This window comes from Pteropus medius, unplaced genomic scaffold (assembly GCF_902729225.1).
Source record: "Pteropus medius unplaced genomic scaffold, Ma_sr-lr_union100, whole genome shotgun sequence".
NCBI lineage: Eukaryota > Metazoa > Chordata > Mammalia > Chiroptera > Pteropodidae > Pteropus > Pteropus medius.
The window spans coordinates 7,325,149-7,340,673 of NW_024340848.1; the positions used below are offsets into that span (position 1 = coordinate 7,325,149).

Below are 15,525 nucleotides of genomic sequence, written 5' to 3' on the forward strand. Positions count from 1 at the left end.
AAATCTCACCAAACTACAAGACATAATTAACATATATAAACTATACCTCAATAAAAATAGCAATAGGTTAGAAAAATAAAGACACCATTCCCATTCCTTAAGTTATGCTCAGACAGGTGTTGGCAATGTATAAAGTACACAACCATAATGTCACATGGTGATTTTCTTGGGTACACTGTGGGTAGGGAAAGGTGGGGGGCACATGTAAGAGCTGATGGTAACTAGCCTGTGTGCCTCCAACAAAAAACTGCTCCTGAGTCACACTGGACATATCTCCCATAGGGCGCTGGCCTTTTGTTAAGATGCTAGAACTGTACTATCTGCTTGGAGACTCAATGCAGATGATAATTAGAGAACCCAGAGAAAGGCTGCAAGAATCAAGTCAGTCATGAAACGCACAAGCAGAAGATAACCACAAGACAGTATAGATTATAATCACTTTCCACATCAGATTTAAGAGACACAGCCATACACAAAATAGCAAGTACAAGACTTTACTAAAACTGAAGATCTCCAGCCCACCCCTTTTTTGTTCATCTTACCACGAACTAGATAGAATTGAATGAATGTAATCAAGAATAGCGTATGGAGACTCTAAAGGTCCTCAAAGTACGTAAATATTTAGCCATTTTCCTCTCCCTAGCAACAACTGTCCATTTGATCATTCCTAAAGATGCAAGATGGCAAGGAGAGAAAGCCCCGTGAGTGGCCACTATTGTTTTGCAATGGACATCATCCAATAATGCTATAATATAAAGTTCTATGCTCTGCACAATACTACCAAGCTTGATAAAAATGAGATCTTTATTTTTTTTTTTCTTTTAGGTCTTAATTAGCTTCTTGTTAAACTACAAACATTATCATTGGAGCACACATGCTGGGACAGACAAATTGGAACAGTGGTTGCCAGCCTGGGAAGGTCCCCGGTGATTAACTGTCACCATGCTGATGTGGATGGTACTGCTTTCTAAGTGTGCTAACCATAACACTGGAACAAACCCAACCATCTCATCTTTTATTAAAAAAAAGAAAGGTAAAGGAATCGTATGAGTGGGCTTGTGTGAATCTTATCACCCTGATCTCAGAAACCCGAGGGTCAAGTGTTTGTAAATATTTCCAGTAACCCATATCATCAATTTTCCTTTCTATTAACAAGAAAAACCACTTTAACTTGGCAGTTTGCATGAATCATTATCTCTGGGACTGGCATTTTCACAGAATATTCCATCCTTGCAAATGCTCTGACTAAAATGCTTTTGTTGATTTTAAAAGCGTGAAAACACTGTGATTCAGTTAAAATGGATGAGTTTACTTTTAAAGAGTCGGTAAAACAGAGATCTTTCAAATGAGGGAAAGGCAGCCTAACTAACAATCTCTTTTGTCTAAGGGGGATTTGAGGGAGGGAGTCAGGGAAGGGGTCAACACACCATAGAAATCTCAAAATGACAAAGTCATTGTTCAGTGAAAGAGGCTGGAATGCTTTCTACACACTTTCTCTGACATCTCTACACAATGAAATGCAAGGGTCAGTGGTACTGAGACAAGTAAAGGCAGTTCCACTCTTTTGCTTCTATGAAAGCAAGTGACCCAACCTATTATGCCCAAGTCTTAGGCTTGCTTTGTTCTCAATATCCAGATGCAGCAGCTTTTTCTTTCACACTCCCCCTCTGGAAAGAAATAACTAAGGACACCTCCTTCACATTTTCTTTTTCTTGGGCATTTTCACTTCATAAAGCTGCAGTCAATGTGTTTTGTGTGTGGTGAGGAGGGAATGACATGTTCCATGGTGGTCCCCATCACTGCCTGCATTGGTGGCTCAAGTAGCCTCAGGATTAGCCCTTTGTATTCCATGAAAGAATATGAAAAGTCAGTTATTTAAGCTCAGTCAAGCTGTTGATATTTTTTTTTTTTTTTTTGGATGAGGGGTGTGTGGGGAAGAAAGGTTCTGCAATTCAGTTTTCTTCAATAAATTACAGCATTTTGCTGAGGGCGGCTATGTGCAAGTTCACATGCTCAGAGCAGTCCCAAATGAAAAAAAATTTTTTAAATGGCCACATCCACCTTCCACATTTTAACCATTATTTTCACTTGTTTTGCTAGTAGGAAGACTTTTTGGAAGTGATGATTTTAATGGCAAGAACTCTAGACAATCAAGACTCCTTATTCAATGTTATCTGGGAACTTGGCAGTTTCAGAAATTATAAAAAATTACATTCACTTAAAATATTTGGTGCTCAATGGTCTATTTTGAAAACAATTGATTTTGATTCAGTGAGTGAATCTACATGCAAATGTCTATTAAAATCTCAAGGATAATATACCTAGAATCTCTGTGATATAAACTCATGCAGTAATCTTTATGGCCATAAAGCTATAATATTAGGGACATCATTGGTTTCACTAGCTTATTCCATAATTTCTCCTGAAAACAGTAAGCATCATAGAATGAATCAGATCATCAAACACTGTCAGGTTTCCAATAAACCTGGATGCCCTGGCATTGTCCCCAACAGAGCCAAAAGCCCAGTGAAGCCATACTGAAGCCCAGCATGGAACAAGGTGGCCTGCTATCCAATGCTGAGAGGCTGACGCAGATGCTGGCTGGAATCAGCAAGGGAAAAGGAAGGAGGCCTCTTCCACAAAGACTTTTTCAAGTGACCACAAACAGGAGAGAGAAATCTAAATATACCAAGATCCTTTAAAGGAAGCAACTATAGGCATTATTCAGGGGCAACTACCATGCACATACAGCACAAACGAAATTATTGGCCTTGTTGATTTTCAGTTATGTCCACCACTGGGAATGATAATATCTTCAAAGGAGATGTCACATACACACATCCTTGTTTTACCTTAAAATTACATGGTAAGCAGCCACTTACCTGTTCAAAGATGTTGGATGAGGCCAACTGTCTATAGGTTCAAATATAAATTCCTTAGACAAGTTTTCAAGGCCATGTAAAATGAAGACCAATTCACCTAAAGCCCTGCATAAACCATATGTTCCAGCCATTAATTTAAGATGTGCAACCAGCTACTTGATTTGAAAGTTACTTATCAATGTAACTGGCTTCTTGAGGGTATGTGTGTATTTATGTCTACACATGCACATACATATACATATAATAAAGCTCTGACAAGCTCTGCTGTCAGAAATGAAATAAATCACAACTCTTCTCCTCACTTCACAGAAAAGAATGCTATAACTACAATATAAAATCTTGGACTTAGGAGTTTAGATCCTTTATTGATAGTATTTCAGAGTATTCAGATTTTAAAGTGCTACATGGATATTCCATTTAATTAAACCATAAGGTGTATTTTTTCCATAGAAATGATAGATTTATCATATGCAGTTTGTATGTTACTTCTAGAACAATTTAACTTTTAACTTTAGTATAGTTATGACATTTTCTATTAGGAATGTGTTTCCAGTTACCAGTATTAGTATAATGTAGAATTACCCATTGTTCATAAAGTTTTAATGTAAAGCTATGCTTCTATTTTTAAACAAAACCTTAAGAAACGTGCATTTGCTTCCATCACAGTCAATTCTCCTTCCTTGTTTACACATTATTACTACAGAGTCATATATGTCACACTTCAAACAAATGTGCATCAAATTATATGTAAATATAGTATCCTCTACTTCCTGAGCTTTCTGATGCTTGTACCTAAAAGATAGTCATAATTTCTCTAGTACTAGGGTTTGAGATCAGGCTTACCACAAAACCAAGAAAGAAAGTTCTTGAAAATAGTAGTTTTTACCAACCAGCAAAAGTCTCCAAAAGCGTTTTTGGAGAAGGAAAGTAGGTTTGCGCATAATGAATTCTAAAGCCAGGAAAAAATAAATAAAAGGCTGGTACCACAATTTCCAAAAGGTTTATATCTCAAATACCATGGGGTCATATTATATGAGCGCTTCTATGACTTTTGCTGGGGAAGAAGTATTGGCACTCGATGATCAATAATTTAAATATTAGTAAAGATTCCACCTAGGATCTCTATCAATGAGAATACTCTGGTGTGATCAAAATACAGGAAGGAGCAGTTTGCTTCTCCTTCGTGTGCACGAGTAAAGCGTAAAAAGAAAAATCTCCAATTAATCACTTACTAGCTGTGTTATCCTAAAAAAATTATGTAACTTCTCTGGGCCTTATTTCTCTCATTTGTGAAACGAGCCCAATAACTGTATATAACTCATGGGGTTGCCAAGAGGATGAAATGAGAAGTTACACAAATAAAGGATTTAAAAATGGGGCTTGACACCCAGGAAGCAATCACTAAATGTTAGCTAGAATGACTGCTATGTATGGGTAATTTGGACTATAAAAGACTTTCGCCTTGTGAGCTGACTTTGGAACTCCTAGGTAAGAGCAATTCCACTGTATTTAGAAACTCAAGACATTTAAAGACAAAATTAAGTAAATTCAGCTTTGTCAAAAAATCCTACATTATCCCATTTTCATATTACCTTAGTCAGGTACAATCTGGTGTTTGGGAGCCACTGCCCTAAAAAGGGTCAGTTGCTGGAAGGATAGACGCCCACCCTGACTGCCGAGAACCATTTCCCCATATGTGGACTGACTCAATACAGTTTGCATGACCTCATAACCGGAAAGCTTAGTACGGATATACCTCAGTGTATAACGCTGTGCTATGGGTGAGGGGATACCACAGAATACACAGCCCTAGAATCTTGCCTTTAAGGGATTATGCATATATTGATGATTTAAGACATTACAAAACAACTCTATGAGAAATGTCAAAGTAAGAGTTACAATTTTTTTTTTTTTTCAATCTAATGCACGGACATGATATCCCTACTCTGCTTAAAATGTTCCAGTGGTTTCTCACTGCACCCAGAATAGAACCCAAATCCCTTATCCTCATACTGTGAAGCATATGGGGTCCAGTCTGCCTACGTCTCAAGTGCCCTCTTACTCCTCTCCACTTAGCCTTCTCTCTCTCTGGGATCATGCCACTTTGTTCCCACCTTGAGCCTTTGCACCTGTTCCTACTCATCAGAATGCTCCTCCCACCACCACCACCACATGCCCTGAGATCTCTTTTTCCTGGCTGTTTCCTTATTTCTCAGACTCAAACATTACCTATTTGTCGACCACCATGTTTCAAGCAGTCCCCACAAACACCTTCCTTTCCTTAACGCATTAGCAGTCAACTGGAATTACCATATAAGGTTACCTATTTACTATCTGTCTCTGGCACTGGAATGCAAATTTCTAGAAGCCAGTATCCAGTTCACTGCTCCACATGCCAAGTCCTAGAAAAGTGCCTGGCACATAGGAAGCGCTCAATAAATATTGACTGACTGGCTGTAAGTGAGGCTGAAATGAAATATGTTCGGCACAGAAGTTGGTCCATTGTTACAGGACCCCTTCTCTTTTTGTAGGGCATAGAGATTGTTTATTGTAGAATATAGTGGTCAAGAGAAGCTTCACTAATGGGGAAGAGAGACTTTTACTGGTCCTTAATGAAGGTTCATTTGAGGATGGGCTAAAGGCATGCAAACACACACAGACACAGGAGCACACCAACAGTCAGTCTAGCGGGCATGCAATTTCTCCCCAAGAGTTATACAGAGATTAGATTTAAGGGCTAGGAAATTTAAATTTTACTATTTAGGCATAGGCTCCTTTGTAACACAAATCACCAGCAAACAGAGCAAAATAAAATCTATTTAGATATATATTCTAAGATAATGCTGCACTGGGAGAAAAGGCTGTGTGTCCCTGTCTCAGGGTTAGGGGACTGTTCCACAGCCAGTCTCAGAGGAAGTTGGAGTCTGGGGATCCCTTAAAGGGTCTCACCCTTCTATGACATATGAGAGTCTCTGGTTCAGGGAAGAAAATATACTTAAGTTCTGAAATAAGCAAATATGCTGGCATTTGAAATCAAGAACAAAGGTATCTGCTGGTATCAAAGGATCATTAGGCAGGTTAATCTATGTACCAGGGTATTCATCAGGCAAAGACGGAGTAAACAAAGAAATAATAAAAGGCAAGTCTTTCTTATAAAGTGTTAAATAAATTATCTGAGCTCTCATTTAAGGGAATGGGAAGGAATAAGCTGAGGAAAAGTATATAGAATAAACGCTTCAGAAGTTTAATAAAAATTAAAATGAAAATGATCAAGTATCTTTTAAGCATTATGAAATACACCAAGGATACATAGAATCATTAAAAATGAGTTCATACACACTCGACACTAACTATACCCTTTTAAACAAAACTGAACAACTCCCTTTAAGCTCCTTCCCCTTCTGATCCCTACTCTTAGCTGACAACACAGAGAAGAGAACGGTTCCCAAGTGGAAACTTGGCTTCCAACAGCACTTTCTGCCTCATCATCCATAGTGGTCTTCTCCTCTCATCTTGGATCAAAGGTCACTTCCTAGAAGCTTTGCAGTCCTCCTGGATCAGGCTCCCTAACTGCCTTTAGCTCCTACCCGCTGTTCACCTTCCAGGACTTCCTGTGCGGCACGTCAGCATTCCAACACAGCAAGGGATGAATTTCAAGATTTCTTCCTCTCCTTACTCACCACTGTACCTCAGGACCACAACTCTAATCCCTGTTTATTGAAAGGTGGGAGAGACAGAGGGATCTACCATCTACCACCACCATCATACACATAAACTAACAAACCCAAACAACCCAGTGGCAGCTCAGTAGACCCTGCATTCCCAATGGGCCTGTCCTCTTTGAGTCACACTCCTTCAAAGAGTAGTCTGCCCTCTTCTCAACTTTCTCTGCTCCTCTTTGATTTTCAGCCTTTGTAATCTGGCCTCCTTCTGTCCTAAACCTGCTCTGGATTAGACACCTCCTAATCCCCAAATCCAAATGACAACTTTCTGTCTACCCTTCCCTTTGCATTTAACATACCTATCTTCCTTTGGTTTCCCCAACACTGATTTTCCCCTCTTGCTGTTCATTCTATGTCTCCTCTGCTTGGCTTCTGTCTCTGTTTTCTCTGTAAATATCAAGGCTTCCACAGAGTTCTGATCCTGGCCCCTAAAATGCTTCACTCTCTCTGGACAATCTTAACCATCCTCACAGATTCAACTACTGCTTGCTCAGTGACAAATATGCAGGCTCTACTCTCAGCCTAGGTTTCTCTCTTCTACACCAGACCCATACTTCCAACTACCTGCAGGGGGGCTCCACCTGGAGGTCTCACAACTTTGAAATGAATGGCAGAGCTGGGGTTGGAAATCAGATTTGTCTCATGCTAAAGCCTTATCCATTCTCCCACACAGTAACCTTCCTATCAAAACTTATCACACAGCATTGTAATTGCTGACTTTCTATCTGTCTCTCCCAGAAAAGAGTGCCATATGGAAGAAGGGAATTAAATTTCATTCAATATGGTGCCTAGCACACAGGACACAATAAATGCTTGTCAGATGAATGAAGATAAAGGCTCCACCTTTTTCATCCTTACATCCCAGCACATAGTAAGAGTTTAATAAAAGATTGGTGGAAAAAAACAAAAAGGACGATGTCATAGGAATGAGAAATACTGAATTACAAATCCATATATCACAAGTGTATAATAAGAATAATGCTTTTCTTTTGGGAGAAATTTCAAGATTTCCCATTATATATCTAGTTGTAAATATATTCACAAAACAACACATCTGCCCATCAAATATTACAAATATATCTGTATTATTAAAATTATTAATCGTTAATTTTGATCATGAATAAAATTAAAATTAAAACATATTATTGTTAAAACATTGCGAATATTACATAGGCATGGCACCTCTATTAATTAAATAAATCTTTCTCAAGAAAATCAAAGACTAGATTTATGCTGCTGGTATTTGTGCCATGGTATTAGAAAGTCAGTCAAACACTTAAAAATGTGAATTTTAATGATTGCCTCTATGTTTTCATTTCTTTGTTTACCAATATACACTATGGTTTGAAGGCCAAAGTCTAGTGAAAAAAATTTCTCCTCACTGATTTCTCATGTCTTAGGTCTAGATAAAGATCTTTATACTATTTGTATTTGCATTTCTATTTCATTTTTATGTGTGAAGAACTATGTTCTAGCTTAATAATAACTTGGTTTTAAAAATATTATTAATACTCAAGGCTTTTATGATTTTTGACAAGCAGACAAACAAAACACGTTTGAACACCACTTTGATAAGCCATATATGTACTGCGAGTCATTGGCTAACTCATCTGATAAGCCCAGGGCAACCCTGAGGTAACCTGTAGACTTGTTATTTTGTATTGTATAAATTATTTCCTATGATATATTCAGAAACTTCCCTCACTCTGGCCTACTCTTCCAAAATGCCTCGTTGGTTAAAAATTGACCTTTCTTCATCCACATCTGTGTTCCATTCAGGTTCCAAAATCTCCAATATTAGCCCCACTGTTCTTTCTAACTCTAAAGCAGGACAACGGTAAATGACACGCATTTTCAAAATTAGCTGTGTCACCGTATTGCATTAGCATGGATATGGATAGTTAACTATCCAAACAAAACAAAACAAAAAATAAACAAAACCCACAAATGTCCACACAAATACTAATCTTCCGTTGACGTCCAAGGAACAAAGTTAGGTAAATAACTTCTATGTGGCCAGCAAATTTGCCCACATTCGAAACAGAATTTTCTTATATCAGTCATTTAGTCAGTAGTGTAATAAAATCTGTCCCTGGTTTCTGACTTGCTTCTCCATAGTGCACCAACTCTAGCCACTATGGCACAAATGAAGGGTTGCATTCTCTCTCAGGTCTCTCCCCAGTTCCTCAGCATCAGACTCAACTGGAAACAATCAAGTTCTAACCTAATGGTCCACATTTATGAACTCTTACTTACAAAACCAACAAAACTATCATTGTCTTACAGAAAAATAAATCAAACATGCACACTCTGGTTTAAAAGTTCACATGGATAAATGCAATTTACATTAGTTCTGTATCTATTTGATTTTAATTCTCCAGAAAAGCATAAGCCTATGCATATCTTTAGTAGTAGGGAGAAAAACATTAAACAAGACCATCTTAGTTTGAATATTCTGATAAATGGGAAGCTTAATTCCCCGTTCATGAAGGCACCTAAACTTTGGATTATCAGTTTGCATCCTATATGTTATCATATATCCTGCCATGTTCTTTCCGGTTAAGAATAACAGATGATAGGTGGATAAGGACCACATCTCCTGCGAGATAACACTAAGGGTAACTTCTTCACAAGGAAATTCCCAGCCCTTTTAAAACTCTGTTGCTTCAATTAACTCAGCTATTAGGTTTAGAAGGACTCACAGTCCGTGAGCTTCTCCAAACTTCAGATTGTTACCCAGAAAATCTGATGAGAGACATTAAAATTGAGGGCCTCCTGATGTCAGTAGCAGGTTTTGCTAATGACATTAAAAGCAAAGGCAGACAGGCGATGTTTTATCCTCTCCATTCCAAAAAAGGCTAACAAAACTTTTTTTGGAAGAGTTTCATGAGCTAGAAAAGATGCCTAAAAGTCATTTCCAGTTCAGATTCCCATGCAATTGAGAGGATGCTATTATACACAGAGATTATACTCATAATACCTGCATGTTTTACCTGACTAGTACTTCAACTTTAAAAATTTATTAGAGGAGCGAGTCAAAGCAGATTCAATTTCTTTCAAAACACTAACCATCCTACCACCATCCCCCCAAAAAACTCCAAAACTAGATCAACCACTTAAGCACAGCCATGAGGTGAATCAAGCTGATTGTCATTTTGACCTTGCTGCGCTTTAATTCAGGAGCCTATTTAGAAATGTAACGAGCAACCCTCTTCATTCGGCTCAGCTAGCAGAGCTAATAGGCTTCTAATTAATTTCCAGAAGATGGCTGTTATAACTAACAGGTTTTAAACATTTGGTTGATTGGGGAAAATGAATTGAATATAATGTATTTGATTTGGAAAATTAGTTTTCATTTTATGTGCTTACCATAATAGTGTTTATTTTAAGTTTACATGATTCCATTAAGAATCCCAGAACACCACCAGGTTGTTTTTGTCCTTACAGAGTCCTATCCAACTTAAAAAAAAAAAATCTATTTACATTTTGATTTTTGTTGGCCTTTATTTGAGGTCAGGTTAAATCCATTTTTGTGGCTTTAATAAAAATCTTCTCTTGTTAATATAGCAACAGGCCCAAATACTTCAAAATGATCCCTGTGATACCTCAGTCAAAAGCCCACTCATCGAATGCAAATCCTCTGGAGAAAGGCTTCTGCACACAAAGTAAGATGAACCAGTTACTGCTTTGTTTATGAAGTTTCACTTGATTCCTCCTGACAACCATTTAAACAATGAATGTTGGGAAATGTCCCTCAAAGAATCAACAACAATGGCAGGGATCAGAGCTTTTATATTTAGCTAATACTATTTTTAAAAGAGAAAATATTTCTTCCTGAAGGGATTATGGAAAGCCTTATTAAAGACACCTGCAAACAAAACAAGTGACAATAGATCTCTATCATAATTGATAACTGAGTTATTCTTTATTACAAAGCTCCTTTCTTGGAAACAATAATAGCGAGATTTACCTTTGCTATTAGATTAAAAAAATCAGCTAATTGGGACTACTGGTATTCAACAATGATAAGGTTCTCCAAGATTAAGCGAGGGGATAATAAAAAGACCCTTGTCTCTCAGGTTAAAGAACAGCAGACTAGAATTGTCTCTCCTCAGGCTGAGGATGTTTTATACTGAAAGCAGGTAGCATCTATCCCTGTCTCTCCATCTGTCATGCAAAAATATGTGAGGGATTGTAATAATGAGAGCTAACTATGTGCTAAGCACAGGCCAGCCAGCTTTAGAAACTCAACCATGGCCTAGCTTGCAGTTGCAATGAAACGGAAACTTTCACAAAATCTTCTCAAACTAATTAACAATCACGTCCAATGTGACACTGCTTTAATAAAAGATTGCTTCTTGGGGATAAATAACATAGCTAAACCCAGCAGGACACATATAAAAAATAAGTTTGTAGAAAAGAAAAAAAATCAGACATCTTTGTTTGCGGTAAAAGGACTCTGCCTGAGTCTCAGCTTACCTCACACTGGTAAACACTGGATGCCTTTGCCCATGGGCTATGCTGTTTGCAGTCAGATATTCACTGCTGCATTTCTGTGTGACTAAGAGGAAAGCCTGTAATCATCCCAGGCCTATTACTGATTTTTCGGACATAGCTAATTTTCCAAATTAAGTAATTCCGTCTCCTTTTATAACAGTGGCCCCAGAAGAAATTAGAAAGTGTATGTGGTGGGGGTTGGGAGGGGGAGCATCAGGATCAAGCCATAACTGCACACTCCAACTGTAGCATTTCTACTTCCTGGCTTTAAAATGACTTCGTGATTAGACTGCTGTAAACTGGCACTTATGAAAGTAAAAAAGGTTCATGAAGTATTAGCAACAGCAGCTGCAATTTTAGAACATGTGAAGCTTTTGATTAATGCATTTCATTTCCAAAATAAACACTTGGAAATAAAGAAGTTCCCCAGCCTGAATCACTGAAAAGTAGACAGAATTAAACAACAGAAAAAACATCCCACATGAGCAACAATACTGAATGAGGAGATGAGAGATGAGATGACCCAACATTATTCTTTAAAACCTCAAGTTCACAGACAAAACAAATGCTTTATAAAAGGTATTTCTGTGGGATTGTTGGTTTTCCTTTAAAAAGACACCTTAAGACTTAGAGCAATCAACATGTGAAAGAAAAGCTGCCCAGAAAAACAAAAAAGACATTTTCTGAGATGACTTTGATCCTGTACTCAAATTATTGGTTTAAATGGACTTGCCTTTAAAGGCTTTGCATCTGCAATAACTGCTCTCTATTGTCCTTGTTAACAAAGTATTATTTTCACCTTATTATTACTAATCTTTTCTTTGTAAGTAACCACACCTGGTTTTATCCACAAAAAAAAAAACGGTGCAGTAAATATTTTTCCTTTGTGGTAATACAATGCATAATTTAGTTAATCTAGGCTATCTTTCCGTGAGAGGTGATTGTTTCTATATTATGAAATGTGTTCAAGTGAACTCCACGCCAGATACCTGGAAGGCAGATGGAGAACCACTTACCAAGCATGTAGCTGCTTCGAACCAACCTTGACATGACTGTGTAGCCACTCCTACACACGAGGTATTACTCATGTTAACTTAGCCTCCAAATCATCACCACACCTTTCTTTGACAAACATGACCTTTTATTAAGATAACATGACACATCACCAGGCTGAAAGGCCCACCCTTAGTCTCCATGAGAGGGCCCTGGAAAATTGGAAACTTTTGTTTTCTGTTTAAGAACTTGACATTACCTGGATGAAATCTAGAACTGTCAGGGGCAGCAAGTCATCTATATGTCCAATGTCTTTGGAGAAACGATTTAAAATTCTTCCTGCAAGAATAGGATACGAGAAATTATTCATTTCCGCCAGACAGACCCTTTAAGAGACACAATCCACAAACGAATCAAAACAATATTTTAAATGCATATATATTTAATATATTATGCATTCATATGAAGTAAGCCAATGTCAGTGGTAAAGAAAAAGAAAATAGATGATACCTAAAGAGAAACAAAATATCACCAAATGGCAGTGGGCGGGGAGCTGAAATTTGGCCCTGATTTCAAAAGGAGGGAAAATAATCTTGTTACAGTTACTGGGAAATGTTGGTGGATTTTAGAAGTTTCTCTCCTTTTAGATCCCATCTAAAACTTCAACCTGAGTGCTAGGTAGGTAAATAAGCAATTGCAAATTACATAAATTAATCCTAATTGTTACGCCAATTTTGCTTCAGTTATCAGAATTAATTTTGCTAAGTGATACTTGTTAAATAAATGTAATTTTAACTTCTATTTTTCCCCCCAGGATGGTTCACAGCACTTCTCATTTTGGAAAAATTTAGAATCGTCATTTTCAAATTGTGAGTTTACTACCAGAGTAGTAAGTCGTTATTCTCAGAGGTGCACTGGGTACAACAAACACAGACTTACTCCTAAACATCCAAGAAGAGGAATATAGGAAGGAAAACGGAAATATTATTTACTGATTAAAGATCATTTATTACAGATTTTCTCCGTGCCCCACCCCCGCCCCAGAATCCAAGAAAACATTATATCCTAAAGGCTTCAGAATCGAAAGGTCAGAACTAATTTCTAATAAAGATTGTCTTTCAAATGATTTAATTAAAAAAAAATTGAAGCTACACACACACACATGCACACACATACACAGCTTATTTTGGTGTAGGCAACTCCTGAGAAATGTGTTTATCTAGGCCCTAAACTGTAATTGATGCTTTAGGAAACCTAACTGCAAATGAGGTGGATGTGGAGCTTCTCCGTGCTGTTCCCAACATTTGTCAGAGGTGACTTTCTCTGGAGGCCCTTCCTACCAAGCCATAACCGGGCCACAAAGGCTGAGTTTCCACTGCTGGAGAAATGGTCAGAGGCTGAGCTTCCACTGCTGGAGAAATGCTGCCTCTGAAATCCTCCCACATGGCACCTGGGCTCAGCCAGGAAGCGTAGGGTGTGCCTGAGCGAGGAGCTGGGGCAATCCGAGGCTTTCGCGCTTGGCCAGGCCACACTATTACAAGCTGGGCTTCAATTTTCCTTTCTCAGACTTAGAAAACACAGACTCCAGAAACCATCTCTCAGTGACACCTTTGGCAGGCCCTGTAATAACTTTTCTGAGCCTCTAATAATACCTCCTTTAAAGGGTAATTCGGAGGATTAAATGGGCTCATGCATGTGAAAGAACCGAGTCACAATGCCAGACACGCCAGACACGTAAACAGGTGCTCAAAACCAAAATAAAACAAAACAAACAAAAAAAACCCAAGGTGAGATAATTACTATTACCCGTGGGTCTGCTGCATGTCACCTGAGAAAGTCTACTGCTGGGCACTGTGCTATCCCATGGTCGACTAGTTACAATGTAGATTCTGATTCAGCAACTTTAGAGTGGAGCTGGAGATACCGCATTTCTACCAAGCTCTCAGGCGATGCCCTTCCTGCTATTTCTCAGACCAGGTTTTGAGAGACAAGAGGCCTGGTTATTATTCACTCAGTTGTCCTTGAGAAAAATTAACATCAGATGGGCAATTTTTCACATATCCTGATGAATTCTGTGGCCTACCTAGTTATGTTTTACCTTCTCAAAATATCAAGAGCAAAATAAGAAAAATACACGTGAAAAATGTTAAGGATGGTTTAACTGCTTGTTATTTCTTCAACAGAAAAGTACAACTTTTTAACATAGGCAGGATTCAGAAGCATTGCAAATATGGTTCAGCTTAAAAAATGTTGAAAACGATCTTCAAATTAAAAACAAAAAAACATGAAAAAAGCTATGCAGAGATAATAATGTGGGAGTCTTAAGGTCTAAGACACCCATGGTTAGGTAACAGTGCTAGGAAGGTAAATAAGCTAGGTAGCCAACAGTGCTAGGTAGGTAAAATACAAGGAAAACACTACTGAGAAAAACCATCTCCCTGCATAGCTACTACAATCACTGAACTGAATGTCAAAGATAGTAAAAAACGTATATATAAAATTTTATTCATCAATAAGCTTAGTGTAGAAAATGTTAGATTAAAAGGTTTAATAGTTAATTGCTTGCTCTAAGAAACAAGAGAATGAATGATATTTGCAGAGTATTTCATCTGGTTTTGCAATAGACTGTTGTAATCAGAGTTGTCATTTCAAGTTCACGGCCTCATAGTCAAAGTTTTCTCAATGGTCTCCAAATCAAATCCTTACGATGAATTCCCTTCACACACATGCCATGCCTCTCGACCCAAATGACATTTGGCACCTGCTGGAATATCTCCAGGGATGTAGAAGGAAGGGGGATTCACTGTAAACAGGGGAGACCCAGTCCATTTTCAGGCTGTTCTGCTAGACGAGGCTTTCTTACACTAAACCGAATCTTGCCTTCCTTGATCATCCAACCTCTGCTGCTTATTCTGTCCTGATAACCACATGGAGTAAATCTAATTTCTCTTGACACAACAGCCCTTCAAATGCTTGAAGAAAGCTAATCAAATCCTTTCCAGACTTCTCACAATCAACTAGTCCTTGGTGCCCCAATTATCCTTCATAAGGCATGGTGTCCTATCTTGGCCATTGTCTCCAGCCCAGACTTAGATGGCCAGTCTCAGTTAATGCTTTGTGCCCAGGATTAAAACCAATACCCCAGGTATGATTTGATCACCTGGAAGTAAAGTGGTAACACCATCTCTCCATTCTACACAGGATATATCCAATCACGAAGCCAACAGTAAATTCTGGTGATCAGATTTTTTGGACACAAACAAGTCTACAACAAGTCGATAATGTAGTATGTGCAATTTTAATTTTTTCTTTAATGTTCTTATTTTTCTACAATGACTATGCATTACCTTTTTTTTTTTTTTTTTAAGTAAAGAAAGGGGAGACAGAGAGAACAATTGGGAAGAGAGGGGGAGAGGAGGAATGGGGTGAAG

The 15,525-nt window shown here is 38.1% G+C and overlaps 1 protein-coding gene across 5 annotated transcripts in view; it reads right to left on the minus strand.

The window, feature by feature from the left end:
• The window catches only part of ABCC4 (ATP binding cassette subfamily C member 4 (PEL blood group)), a 222,329-nt gene that overhangs the window by 65,998 nt on the left and 140,806 nt on the right, over positions 1-15,525 (minus strand). For all 5 annotated transcript variants that reach the window (XM_039837776.1, XM_039837765.1, XM_039837757.1 and 2 more), the window contains one exon: positions 12,354-12,433. In XM_039837776.1, the coding sequence (XP_039693710.1) occupies positions 12,354-12,433 (80 nt within the window). The remainder of the gene's footprint in view (positions 1-12,353; positions 12,434-15,525) is intronic.